The sequence below is a fragment of the Maylandia zebra genome, linkage group LG22 (genome assembly GCF_041146795.1).
Source record: "Maylandia zebra isolate NMK-2024a linkage group LG22, Mzebra_GT3a, whole genome shotgun sequence".
Lineage (NCBI taxonomy): Eukaryota > Metazoa > Chordata > Actinopteri > Cichliformes > Cichlidae > Maylandia > Maylandia zebra.
This window is the reverse complement of record NC_135187.1, coordinates 5,372,704-5,387,117: the sequence shown is the minus strand read 5'-3', so window position 1 is coordinate 5,387,117 and position 14,414 is coordinate 5,372,704. Positions and strand designations below refer to the sequence as shown.

The window sequence follows — 14,414 nt, the reverse complement described above, 5'->3', positions numbered from 1 at the left end:
TAGGGAACCACCCCTCACGCTCCACCTCATGATGCTTAATCGACGTAATCAACCTTAATTTGATGCAGTGTGAAAAAAAATGCACAGAAATCAATTATTTTTCAAGAAATATTAAATAGATTCAACATCTTTCTTCAACAAAATTGCAGACTGCACAGATGGTACCTTCCCAAAGGAAAAAGTACTATAGCTTACTAGGGTATATATATTAGACTTAATAGTTACTATATACAGTAATGAACTTCTATTCATTTTACATCAAATTAAAACTTTGGGTGTCAGATAATTATTTGTTAAAAGCTAGACATTTTAAATGAGAATAAGAAAGAAAAGTATATCTTTGTGCCCCCTTTTCCCTGTTCATGCTCTATCGGCCCCCCTGGCTAAACTTTGCTAGATCCGCCCCTGCACAGTTACCAGCGTCAGCTACGTAGAAAAAGATCCTGGTGTAGAAAGTAATATTAAATACATTCTAACAACAGCTGATCAAGCTTAAACGTGCTGCTGTTGTTCAGCCGCTGGTTTCCTCTTTCTGGTGCAAAGTGGGCCAAAAGCAAACTAGAGACACGGACTTGCGACAGAAAAGCCGATCAGCTGATCATTAAGCAGTTTCATGATTGAAGTAGCAGCAGGAGAGGCAGTCGCTTGTTAAGCTTAACGCAGGAATGCTTTACAAACATTCAGAGATGGACTTACACACTTGCTTTACTTCTCTCGGGATAACTTTGTCGGAGATGAAATGCCGGGTTGCTAGCGAAGCTCCAAATGCTATCCAGACCACCGACAGGTCCCGCATGCCACAGCCGCTCTATCACGTGATGCATACTGCTCCGACGTGCTAACGTTCTGAGGTGAGTTACAGCGTGTTGCAAGTTTTGTGAGGTGCTTTCCTGATATTTAATGGATTGGATTACATTTTTTATTTTTCTCCGATATCCGATCCAGTAATTTAGGTCAGTATCGGACTGATACCGATACGTAATATCGGATCGGTCCATCTCTAGTCTCCTTAGTTTATCAGTATCTGTTTCCCAGTTTAGTTTAGGTTCAGCTTAGTCACGGTGTTTCTGCTTTGTGTTGAGACCTGTCATCAGCCACAATAAAGGCTCGCTTTCAGTTTAAGTTTACTCCGGTCTACTCTCTTGTGTTCGCACCTGGGTCCACCACACACACCACTGCACGGTCTGTCCCCTCAGATCGTGACAGAGGAGCTTGTCATTTGGTTGGCTGATATGGATGTCCGCCTGAGTGAGGTTGACCAGCTGACAGTGTTGGGTGTAACACGTTACTGTATTTAAATTACTTTTCCACTGAAAAAGTAGAGTAACTAATTACTGTTCATTTTTAGGTATTTTAAATACAGTTACTTACAATGTACTTGCGTTACATTGTAAAAATAACTAAACTCGCTGAAAATCATTATTTAATTTCAATAATTTATCTTCTAAAGGTAAAAATAAACTCTGCCGCTTTAACATCGCTGTAGTGCAGCTGTACGTCATTTCGCGCCAGTTTGCCGCATAGTCGTATTCTACAGCCGAAGATGTCGGACTCAGCTGAAGCGAGGGCCTGTTTTATGAAATGGAAATATTCCCGTCACTTCACTTTTCTAAAACAAGCAGACAAGAACATTACGGTAATATGTAAGCTGTGTCCTGGGGAGAAAAAATTATCGGCCGCTGTCAATAGCACGAGTAATCTGCTGAAGCACCTGACACGGCAGCACAGACAAAGCCTTCTGAGTGAGCCATCTTCATCATCCATGGATAACACCGCGGCAACTCCTGCTAAGCAGACGAAACTTGATTTCACTTCAGCAACACAGAAAGTGTCTGAAGGTGAGCTTAAGAAAATGATTGCAGGTTACGTTGTGGAAGAGATGTTATCGCTGCGTACTGTAGAGTCTCCATCTTTTAGGTGCATATTAAACAAAATACCTGTGTGTGGCAAAAAAGCAGCACTGCATGATCGAAAAACGTTTTCTACTTACTTAGATAAGTGTTACTTACTTACTTAGATAAGGGTGGCTGTAGCTCAGGTGGCAGGTCAGCCACTAATCAGAAGGTCGGTGGTTCGATCCCAGGCTGCCTCCTGGCTGCATGCCAAATATCCTTGGGCAAGATACTAACCCCATGTTTGCCTACTGGTGGTGGTCAGAGGGCCCGGTGGCGCCTGTGTCCGGCAGCCTCGCCTCTGTCAGTACGCCCCAGGGCAGCTGTGGCTACAATGTAGCTTGCCATCGCCAGTGTGTGAATGTGTGTGTGAATGGGTGGATGACTGAATGTAGTGTGAAGCGCTTTGGGGTCCTTAGGGACTAGAAAAGCGCTATACAAATGCAGGCCATTTACCATTATGCTGACATGGAAATGGAGCTTAAAGAGACATTCGAGAGTTTGGAATATATTTCCACGACTGCTGACATTTGGACGAACCATAACAAAAGTTTTCTCGGAATGACGGCACACTGGATTGATCCTTCTACTTTTGTACGAGGACATGCTGCGCTAGCATGTAAAAGAGTTCGAGGGAGACACACATATGATGTCATCGGCAATGAAATCGAGCAAGTACATTCGGCTTATGGACTGAACTCTAAAGTGACAGCCACCGTGACAGACAACGGGTCCAATTTTATCAAAGCTTTCAGAATGTTCCAAAAATCAGACTCTGATGAGGAATCGGAAGAAGATGAAGAGGTGACATTTACTGATGTTGAGCAGACCCTTTCCACAGAATCTGAAGGATAGTTTTCTCTCCCTCCACACTTAAGGTGTGCATCACACACACTGAACTTAATTTTTCATGATGTTGAGAAATGGCTTCAAGCAAATGAGGCAAAATTAATCTACAGAAGTGCAACTTCAAAGTGTTCTGCAATGTGGACAAAAGCAAACCGTTCTTCTGTTGCTTCAGAGTTGGTAGATAATTTTTTCAAGAAAAAACTCATAGTACCTGTTTGAACACGATGGAATTCATTTCACGACGCTCTGTCCAGGATCACTGACATTCCCCTTGCTGAATTAAATACTGTCTGCACTCAGTTTGGAATCAAATGCTTCACTGATCGGGAGTATCTGTTCCTAAAGGAGTATTGTATCGTGTTGAAGCCACTCACTGTTGCACTAGACCAGGGGTGCCCAATCCCGGTCCTCGAGAGCTACCGTCCTGAAGCTTTTAGATGCATCCTTGTTCCCACACACCCAAATCAAATGAATGGCTTGTTATCAGGCCTTTGCCAAACATGATGGCATGCTGAAGAGGTAATCAAACCATTTGATTCAGCTGTGTTGGAGTAGGGATGCATCTAAAAGCTGCAGGATAGTAGCTCTCGAGGACTGGGATTGGGCAGCCCTGCACTAGACATATTGCAAGGAGAAGAGAACTGCTATTTTGGAATCCTTCCAACTCTGGAGATTCTAATGTCCAGGACGCTGGCACTGCAGGACGAGCTTAAGCTGACAGCATCCCTCCCTGATATCATTGTTAAGGTAATCTATATATAGCCTTACCCTAAAATAAATTTTTGTTTTATTTAGGGCTGGGCCATATTATACCGTTCACGGTAATACCGGTATAATGTTAGGCAACGATAGGAAAATGAAATATCGTGATAGAATATGAGTAAAACGCGCATGCGCAGAGCCTTTGTTTTCATACGCACATGGCCGATTGTTGAGTGAAACAGATGAACCAGAATTGGTTTGTAAAAATGGTGCAACTTCAGTGATGTGGAACTGGTTTGGTGTTTGTCCGTCAGATACACGACAAAGCACATTTTTTTGCAGAACATGCAAGCGGCCGTCGTTATTGTCGTATTTGTCGGACTAAGATGCTCTTAAATCTGGGAGTAATCTGGGTCCTAAACTCCGTATGCTTCAGGTCAAACGAACACTGCAGCATCACTGAGAGTTAAAAACTGTCTAAATTCTTTCATCTTTAATAAAACGATCAGCATTGCTGCTTTACCAGGTGTAACTATGAAGTTTAACTTCCAGGCATCCATGAAAACAAAATTGATTACATTTAACGGAGTTAGAAGTTAGCAGGAAGCTAGCGGAAGTTAGCTCGCTAGTTTCGCTAGTTACCTAAGCATGATATTGAATGTTCTGACTGAGAGATTTCTGAAAAAAATCAAACGTACAGCTCTGCTATCACTTCCAACATAAATGAAGACAGGAAACTAAACAGCAGTGACGTTTGTAGGGTTACTGAAGTTGGGCTAGCTGGTATATAATGATTATAAAAGTTAACGTGAAGGTTCCTCATGGTTAGAGACAAATGCAATCGCATGGCAGGATGCTGTAAACGGACCAAACTTCAGTCAGGAGAACAACTGAGATAATCCATCCACAATACAAGGTTAGTTATTAATCTACTGCAACAACATGGGAATAGAGCAGCTGCCAGAGAATTCAACATTAATGAATCAATGGTACAGAAGTGGAGGAAGCAAGAAGAATGAGTTTAATAAAGTTTGATTTATCTGACTGCTTTGTTTCGCTTAATGTGCCTTATAGTCCTGTGCACTTTATGGTCCGAAAAATACGTACTGCACACTGCAGTTTAATGTTGCAAAGCACCTTTTTTTTAACTTCAGTGGATATTATACATGGTTATGCTCAGGATATCTCAGCCCATTTCTACTGGAAATGCCTTTCGGTTAAACTTTCAGCAAGGAATTTGCATTTGCACTGTTAAATTTTTATAAAGCTTTAATGTACATAAAAACCAGCTTCTTGTTTAAGTGAAAATAAATGGAAGGTTGTCTTTTTGCGCTAGTAATGTTGTGGAGTTGTATTTTGTCCAACCCGTTCTCACTCCTGACACGTAAAATAATGACGATTTGTCACGTCCCTTAACTTCTCATGCTGACGCCTAAGGTACCCTTCCACGTTTTTATGCGACGCTGTGGGTTGTCAATTCATTCCAATATGAACCTGCTCTCGGCGATCAGAGACGCTTCGAGCAGAGGCTCCAGCCATCCATTTACTCCAATAATAACCTCATCACAGCGAAACATGACGTGAAGCACAATCTAACTGGAGAACCGGGGACCCTCTCCGCGAACGGGTTTTTCTCCCTAATTTAATGCTTTCTTTTAATGACATCGTTAACATTTCTCAACAAAAACACGTGAAAGTATCACTGATAATTCAACAATAAAATCGCTTCATGTTGTGGCCATCACACAGTGTTTTCCAAACTGATTCACGATCTGAAAGTGCGCAGATTTAACGTACATAATCCTTTGTTAGGTTTATTATTTTCATTTCACACGTAAAACACATTTATAGATTCATTCACCACTCCTGTTAGTTTTGGATGCGCTCGGCTCCAGCCAATCAGACGCAACCTGTGTAAGCAAAGGCTGATGGGAGAACGGAGAGACCCATTTATAAGAATAAGAAAATGAGGCGGAACTGATTGATTCTAATGCAGGTATGTAAAAAATACATATATTTAAAGTAATACCTTGATGTGTGTTTCAAAGTTAGTTTTTTCATAAAAGCTTCAAACAAACAGAGGTGACTGATCTCGGAAACGGTGTAATGTATTTAAAAATGGCTACAGCTACCGTCAGCATGCTTACTAGGTAACGACTACACGTGGCTACTGCAGCATTAGCCATTTAATCCAACGATGATGGATTAAATCTATTACAAACGTTAAAGGACTTGTGTGCTGCAAAATACCCTCACATGGTGCGTAAAGCAGTTTTTGCGCTAAGAGTTCTGCTAGCTCTTTACAAACTGATGATGCTAACGTTAATTGCTAACGTTAACTGGAGCGCCAAGACTGAAAATCATTTGAATTGCGTTAGTTATGTGTTTATGTCACTGAGTTCTGCAAAAATCTCTTTCCTCTTTAGCTTGAAAATGAGTGATTCAGAGGATCCCGAGCTGGAGGAAGAGCTTCAGGCTGCTGACGAACTCCTTCAAGATATGCAGGTAACATTTTTAGTGGAAACAGTTGTTAAAGAGGGAACACGCTTGTCTAATATTTTGTACGGAGTAAACGTTATATTATTTGAAATTTTTTTAAAATACATTTTTATATATGTGTATAAGTTTATGTCAAATTAAGTTGGTTAACTTAAGATGTTTGATAATCTTTGCTTTAATCATAGACTGTATTTTAGGTGTTCCCTTTTTTCCTTGTTAATTGCGTAGAATGATGCACAGAGTGAACCTCAGCCAAGACCAGTGCGCTGGAAAAAACGTGACAGACAGGGAGATTTTATTCCTCAAAGACCATCAACCAGTCGAAGTACTAGTTGCATGCCACGTGGTCAGTGTTCACGCAACCATTGATTTTATCTCACAACTTGTTTTCACCAAAGAATTTCAGTAAGTAAATATTCTTCATCCCCCCCCCCCCCCCCCCAAGTGTCCAGAGCAGCATCAATGTCCACGTGAAGAACCTAGTTATGTTGCCAGTGTCAACCCAACAAAAGGTACTTTACCTTCTTGTATATGTTGTGATTTCTGTTTACTTTTATATTTGTTGTTATAGTTGAGTTATGCAGGGCTTTTGTGGAGTCCTAAGAAACATACTGCCTAGAGTGTTTTTCACTTTGTGGAAGAGTTTCTTCCTTTCTTTATTTTTTTTCTGTTAGTGTATGGAACTGAGGTGCTTCGTCAGGAGCTCCTTCAGTTGTTGGAGGATGGAGAAGAGGACACAGCCATGACTTGTGAGACGTCGTCTGAGTCAGCTGCTACTCACTGGGCGATCAGAAATATGGTGTCCTCGCAAAAGTGGAAAGAGGCCAGGCCTTGTCTTGTAGACAATATGTTAGCTACTCTGGATCCACAGTCACACCGTGTGTGTCAGTGTGGCAAACAAGTAGTTGTGAGGTGTCTGGACTGCCTGCCTCTTCCATTCCTTTGTGCTGACTGTGATATTGCAGTTCACACACGCTTTGTCCTGCACAACAGAGAGGCAGTAACAGGAGGGTTTTTGCAGCCTTCATCAGAGTTTCACAAGCCAATAGGTACAGTTTTTAAGTCTTATGCATTTCTTGCTATGTATGAGTGGGTGCTGTTATTGTATATTTATTGTGTATCAGTTAATTTCTAATTCTTTTTATATATATTGTGTGTTTTAATGTTAGTTCGGCTGTTGCCTGTGCAAAGGCCAGACCATGTGTGTGACTGCCCAGCAGGTAACGTTGAGGTTTCACCCGGCGCAATTGTGGCTCTTGTAACCATAAATGGTAAGTTGCCCTTTTGTCACACACTACATACACAATAGATGTGTTTGGAGGTTTTATTGCAAATTGTGCATTGCTATCTTGGTTTTAATTACCCTCGGCCCGCAGTATATGTGGGCACCTGTCAAAGGTCGTTTGGATTTACCAGACCGATTTGAAAACAACATGAAAAATATGAATGCTTTGAGCCATGACTGAATTCATCCTTATCCTTTCTAAAGGCCGTTATAACCTTGCACTGCCAGTGGTGAGCTGCACCAGCTGTGGCCTAATGTGGTCCCCCTCAGTTAAGGACATCCTGGGTAGTGGATATTGGCCTGGCACCTTAAATTTCTGCACCCTGTTTTCAATGGATGCCTTTCAGTCTTTCTATGACATTAAGAAGGCTGCACCAGGGATGTCACTTAAGGCATTTGTCAAAATGCTGGATGAACGAACAGCCCATTTCGGAAGGGTGAGTTTCTAAATTTGCTAAGTTTAAGGAAATTGTGCAAATCAATGTTTATGATGACTGTCCTTGAATATTCTGTTGTATGTCCTCTATGTAAAAGAATGGTCGAATATCAGCTGATGCCTTCAGTAAAAGTTTCTTGGAATGGAGTGCTGTAAAGTTTGAGGTGGACAGGATGTGCAAGGAGCCATGCTTTAGCTGCCCTGCCTGCACTCCAGACATGCTTGCCGTCTCAGTTGATGGAAACCGCAAGCTTTATCGCTTTCAGTCTAATGCAAGGTACGTTATGCATTGTGTACATAAGTCAAATATGGATTTGTAGAAAAATGTATTTTAATGTTTCTTTTCAAACAACTGTCACTGTGTTCGTTCAGCACTTCAGAGCAGGGGAACTTTGAAGGTGTCTTCATTGAAAAAGATGAGGAAGTTGCTGAGTTTGTGAAATACATCCAGAGACACACAAATCATGTAAGATACACATATATATATATATTAGTGCTGTTAGCGTTAATCTTGTTAAAATGACGTTAATGCCGTAACCATATACAAATACGTGTGTGTGGACATATATGGATGGGTCGATATTTTTTTATTTTTCTCTTGGTGTTGTCGTAATACTATTTACTTTACTTTATCTTAATGTGTACTTACTTTTGTCACCATGTGTATTTAAAAAAAAACAACATGATTTTTATTTTGTGTTATCAGTGCTGTCCTGGGGAGATCTGAGGTCTTGTGTGACTCGAGGCTAATTCAGCTAATTGTTATGCATTTGTTTTAAAAAGTTTGTCCCTGATAGGGCTTAATCATGTCATGTCTTTTATGTTAAAATCTTTGAGTGTATAGGTCCTGGGGAAAGGGTTGTGCGGATCTTCATCTTGGACTGCAGCAAAGGAGTCGTCCAAAAAGTCCACTGGGAAGTTGGATGAAGAGGGCATGGAAATAGCTGGTTGTCGCCACGGAGTCCTCTTAGCTGCATTGAACATGTTTCGAGGGGAGATCTTTGCTTACCCCCTTTTTCTCCAGAGGAAGTTGGCAGCTAGCGTCCCAGGACATATTACGTTCCTTTGCTCCGATGTGGCCTGTAAATATTTCCCCTATTTAACCAAGGTGGCTCAGCAGTGCCCTGAGCTGAGGAACCTCTTGTCAATGCGTCCTTTTCTCTCCGTCATGCATGCAAAGGCTCACACTTGGAAATGCGAGGTATACTGCAGCTTGTAGTTTTGGATTAGTTTGAGACATTTTGTTATAAGGTTGAATGAATTCAGCAGTCATGTATTGTGACCTCCTTTCTATAGATCAAATGGGGAGGTGCGTTTCAGGATGGGGCCGGTTCAACAGTTGGAGAAGAGGTGGAACAAGTAAACAGTTTCCTGTCTAGGGCGGCCATCACAACGAAGTACATGTCTAAAGCAGGTGTGTGTCCGTGTCTGAGATTCCACTCAGTCTCCTGCTCATTAATTCTAATTTGTATACTAACTGAAATGCAGGGCGAACAGACATGCTGACCCTCCTGGCTTTGGGGTGGAACAAAAGGAAAGTGGAACAACTGGGCCGCACTTTGAGCCAGCGATATCTAAAGGTCATTTTTTCAACACCCATTTTAATGTGTGTGGTAATGGGGGGAAAACACCAGTACTCTTTTAATGTCAATATGAATGACATTTATGAATGCATTCTTAGATCATAAGGATCCTTAGAGAACAAGTGGAGAGCCTGAATGCGACCAGAAATGAGCTGGGTGTGGATGACGACACACTGCAGCAATGGGTGGCCGATGTGCAGAAATGGGCTGAAGGTGAGTCTCAATATAATGCACTCATGTATAACAATAGGACCCACCATGGCCTCATTAAAGAACTTAGAGTTAAGATCTTTCTGACAGTGTCAACAAACAATGAAAAATAAGCCTTGTAAAAGCAAATTTATGGCAGAGTTGTTGCGTTTCATCAAATTGGATAGAACCTGGGTTGAAATGATGTCGTACTAGTTGGTTTTATAAACCTGAACACCAACATACTTGTTATCTCATGATTATCATGAGATAGCAGCACATGAAGGCTCCAGATGTCTTATAATGAATGTCATCAAGTCAGTGATTACAGAGTCCACTGTAGTTTGGTGACTGTTACTCATCCTGTATTCTGATTAATATTCCTCTCACTTAGAAAGTGATCAAACTGATGGCAGCCTTGGAGCGTTGCAGGCACGAATAGAGGAGCTTGTCGTCATCATCAGAGTGCGAACACAAAGTCTTTACAGACAAAATGGTACGTCCCAGTTTCTTTGAAACGGACCGTTTGATGCTCAGTTTGTACAGCTACTTTGTAAACAGAATCAAATCAGATCCAGGTTTGTTTAAGCTGGATGTGATTTGTTCTAGCAAACAAATTGATGAGTGTAGATTAAAATGAAACTATATACATTATGTGAAGGTGTGAATTTTTTATGATTATTTACAGATAGCAACAAGAGGCGACACAGAATTCGCAAGGTCATCTTAGTTGAGAAGAAACGCTTGGCGGCTGCTGTTGACGACTACAACAAGCTCGCTGAACCAACAAAGCAAATCGTATCCAGTGATGCCCTCATGCAGACCGATATTTGGCCCTGGCAGAGCACAAGTGAACGTAAGCTCTTGATTTATAAATATCCTTTTTAAACAAGCTCCCAGTATCTGAGCAGTAGTTGAATGTTTTGTTCTTGAATCATAATATGCTGCTATGTTTTCCCATCTGATGTTGTTAAACTGTAGCTGCTGCTGACCTCCGGACAAAGAGAAAGGTCTTTGAGAAGGTGATGGCTGTGAGGCGCCTGAGAGAGGAGGAGATGATCCTTTGCAGGGAGATGCGGCATCACTGGACAGTGTTGCGAATGCGTTCTGTGGTGTTGGGGACAATCTCCTCAGACTGTAAGCACTTTATTTATTTATTAATTTTTTGATGAATCGATTGAAAATAAGAGCAGATGCTAAAGTCTTACTGGATCTTTTACCTATATCTAGATTGCTAGCTAACACTGCCTTCTCCCTTTTAAAAAAAATGTTTAATTACAGCATCCTAATTCCTTGTGTTTATGAGGTGATGTTTTTTTGTTGTTTGTTTTTTTTACTTTTCTCATATTTATTTGTTTTGTTCTTTTTACAGCCTCCTTTGTTGGCATGTCGGAGGATGCACAGAAGGGACTCTGTAGCCTGGTTTTAAAAAAACAAAGTGAACTGAAAGCTGAAATGCTCAAAGTAAAGGACGTGTACAAGAGAATCCTCAGCCACCAACCACTCCTGGAAATGGACTCGGAGGAGGAGGAGGACATTCCAGACGATGCCACTGAGAGTGATTTGAGCACTTCTGATGAAGACTGATTGTGTCATCATTGATGTTATGTTTGGTAAAATAAAAAGTTAATCACATCTCTGTTCAATGTGATTTTTCAACAGACATTTTACATTTTGAGAAGAAAAATGGAATTTCCTTGGTGCAGTTGTTTACCCTGAATCAATATTTCCCATCTAATTTAATGACTAGTGTACATGTTCAGATACGATAACATAATTTAATTTATGGGATGCTTTCTGGGCTGCTCAAATAATCACAAAATTTAAAAGCACCAGGCAGCACACTCACAAGTAAATTTTTTGTTCAGTGTTTTGTCGAAGAAATCAACAAGTACAACTGAGATGTTTGCTGTAGTGGTGTGTTTGTTAAGAAGCATGCCAGCACACTGGTGAACTGACAGTCCCAGAATGCACCCGAGCCATTGACTCGCCCCAGAGCAAATGAAATTGCTTATCTAGAAAGACAACAGTCATCAAAGAAGAAGTAAAAGAGTAGGAAACAAATGGTAAGGGAAGGTACTGTGGGGTAGGAAAGAAAGGCCAGAGCTGTGCAAAATGACCTCCAGCAGGCCACAAATGTGCACGTCTGCTCAAACGGTCAGAAATGGACTCCATGAGGGTGGTATGAGGGCCCGACGTCCACAGGTGGGGTTGTGCTTACAGCCCAACACAGTGCCGTATGTTTGGCATTTGCCAGACAACACAAAGATTGGCAACTTTGCCACTGGCGCCCTGTGCTCCTCACAGATGAAAGCAGGTTCACACTGAGCACTTGTGACAGTCTGGAGACGCCGTGGAGAACCTTCTGCTTCCTGCAACATCCTCCAGCATGAGTTTGGCAGTGGGTCAGTTTTGGTGTGGGGTGGCATTTCTTTGGGGAGCTGCACAGCCCTCCATGTGTTCGGCAGAGGTAGCCTGACTGCCATTAGGTACTGAGATGAGATCCTCAGACCCCTTGTGAGACCATATGCTGGTGCGGTTGGCCCCGGGTTCCTCCTAATGCAAGACAATCCTAGACCTCATGTGGCTGGAGTGTGTCAGCAGTTCTGCAAGACGAAGGCATTGATGCTGTGGACTGGCCCGCCCATTCCCCAGAACTGAATCCAATTGAGGACATCTGGGACATTATGTCTCGCTCCATCCACCAACTGCACCACAAAATGTCCAGGAGTGGGCAGATGCTTTAGTCCTGGAGTCTGGGAGGAGATCCATCAGGAGAGCATCTGCCACTTCATCAGGAGCATGCCCAGGTGTTGTAGGGAGGTCATACAGGCATGTGGAGGCCACACAGACTAGTGAGCCTCATTTTGACATGTTTTGAGGACATTACATAAAACCAGATTAATGATTCTGTATTGCATTGATCAAGGAACCAACCCAATAGTGAGAGATAATTTATAAGTGAGAGAGTTTGGTGTAACAGTGGTTGAACATGCCAAATCAATCCACAACATACTGCCATTCCCCAGCTGTAACCTGCATATGCATCAAACCAAAATCCAGTATCATAGCCACAAAAAAGACATAAAGATTAGGTTAAAAGGGTTGTCTCATTTTGCCAGATAGCTTCATCCCAAAAAAGATAAACATTCTTCAAAAACAAAAGTTTGTGAATATTTGCTGTATTGCCAGGCCTAAACCAACCTGTTAAACTTATCAAATTATTGTCATAGATACAAACCTATTGATTGAAACAGAATAATCCATTGAAGCCTCCATCATCATCCAAGATCACTGTTACTGTTCAGATTATTTTATCTCTGTTTTCCTCTAGAATGTTTTGAAAATCAGCATTTGATCAACAGACTTTTTAAAAGTTTATTTTGATCCTATTGTTTACGTGTGTAATTGCATTTTTATTGAAATTATGACAGGAAAACCCTCAATCAAATTGTATCTTTGATATCTAATAATAATATTAACAATAATGTTACATATGTAATATGTACACAATAATATTGTGCAAACAAACAAGAAAAATAGCAAAAAATGTCAATTTTTTTTAATACCCTGTATATAAAGACCACATATGACCACAACTCCAAATGTGCAATTGTCACTGCATCTAAACATGACATATTACAAAAAGGTAGAAACATATAATATACAATATGTTCTGAAGCTGGTACTGGTGCAGTTAACTTTGCTTTAGGCTCCCATACACAGTAGGTGTTACTTACTATACGTGCAGTGCAGTATTACTTTACCTTGTAATATGTTATAATAAGCAAGTCACTTCTATATTTATGAGGATGTAGACAATAATGTTGGCTGATACAGTATGTAAAACTATGAGATATCGAGTGCAGGGAAGATATTATTGATCGATCAGATTCATGAATATGTTAGGTACTTAAGCCACAATTAGAGAGTGAAACAGAGACTGACACTGGTTGAAATGTATAGTAAATATTTTATTTTGAACTTTTATGCTGAACTACAAGCTGTGAACTGTGCGATCTCTGCGACCTGTGGTGCCTGGTTTACTGTGTGTAAAACTGCGCAGGTTCCCATGTGTCATCCCACACTTTGCCACTGTCAGGAGAAAAACATAACAAACAACAACGACAACCACACACAAAATAGGACAATTTAGGTTGTGACATATGACAATTTTTTAGGATGAAATATCTTCTATATTCATGTCATGCTTTATACACCTTCATTGTAATATAAATTAATCAAATCAAGTCAGAGAGTAATAATATATGTAGTAGATGTCAAGCAGGACCACAGCAGCAGCCACGATCCATTGGAACCTGCTGGATGAGAGAGCACAGAAACTCCAGGGAAGAAGTTTAGTTAGTAACATGCATGAACTGACAACCCACAGCGTCACATAAAAACGTGGAAGGGTACCTTAGGCGTCAGCATGAGAAGTTAAGGGACGTGACAAATCGTCATTATTTTACGCGTCGGGAGTGAGAACGGGTCAGTATACAAAAAGGACTGACAATCTAATGGAGAAACAAAACACTGTTACGTCACCAAGATGGAAGTATAAGGGAGGGTTTGGGAAGCAACAATGAATAAAGCTGAGAGAGAATATAAAGAAGTGAAACAATGCAAAAATGATTAAATTTTAAACTTTATTCTCAATACAAAGATACAGCAACACAGGGTGGTATATCCCCCCCAAAAAACAACCAAAAAAAAAAGCATAACACAAATTCACCTATCTAAAGGGAAGAAAACTACTAAAATGCACTTCCGTGGCTCACACTATCCACTAGTACCTGTCGAGACAAAATTGATACCGCTCCCACTAAACAACTCTAAAAACATCCCAACAGGCTTTCCTTTTCCTTGGCCTCAGTTTCACAAGCTAGAAGACAGCAGGGCATAACAGACAACTAGCAACAACCCGCTAGGGGGGTGCAGAGCCATTGCAAGGGGGGCACGGTATGAAAAGGAAAAAG

At 41.1% G+C, this 14,414-nt stretch overlaps 1 protein-coding gene across 1 annotated transcript; it reads left to right on the top strand.

Annotated features, from left to right (window-relative positions):
* The first annotated feature begins 7,433 nt into the window (after positions 1-7,433).
* LOC112429833 (uncharacterized) lies at positions 7,434-11,070 on the top strand. Its single transcript, XM_076879462.1, has 11 exons — positions 7,434-7,664; positions 7,762-7,940; positions 8,036-8,129; positions 8,508-8,864; positions 8,960-9,077; positions 9,152-9,243; positions 9,345-9,459; positions 9,830-9,931; positions 10,124-10,291; positions 10,417-10,572; positions 10,808-11,070. The coding sequence occupies exons 1-11, from the start codon at positions 7,482-7,484 to the stop codon at positions 11,020-11,022; spliced, it is 1,779 nt and encodes a 592-aa protein (XP_076735577.1). The 5' UTR covers positions 7,434-7,481; the 3' UTR covers positions 11,023-11,070.
* The last annotated feature ends 3,344 nt before the right edge of the window (positions 11,071-14,414 follow it).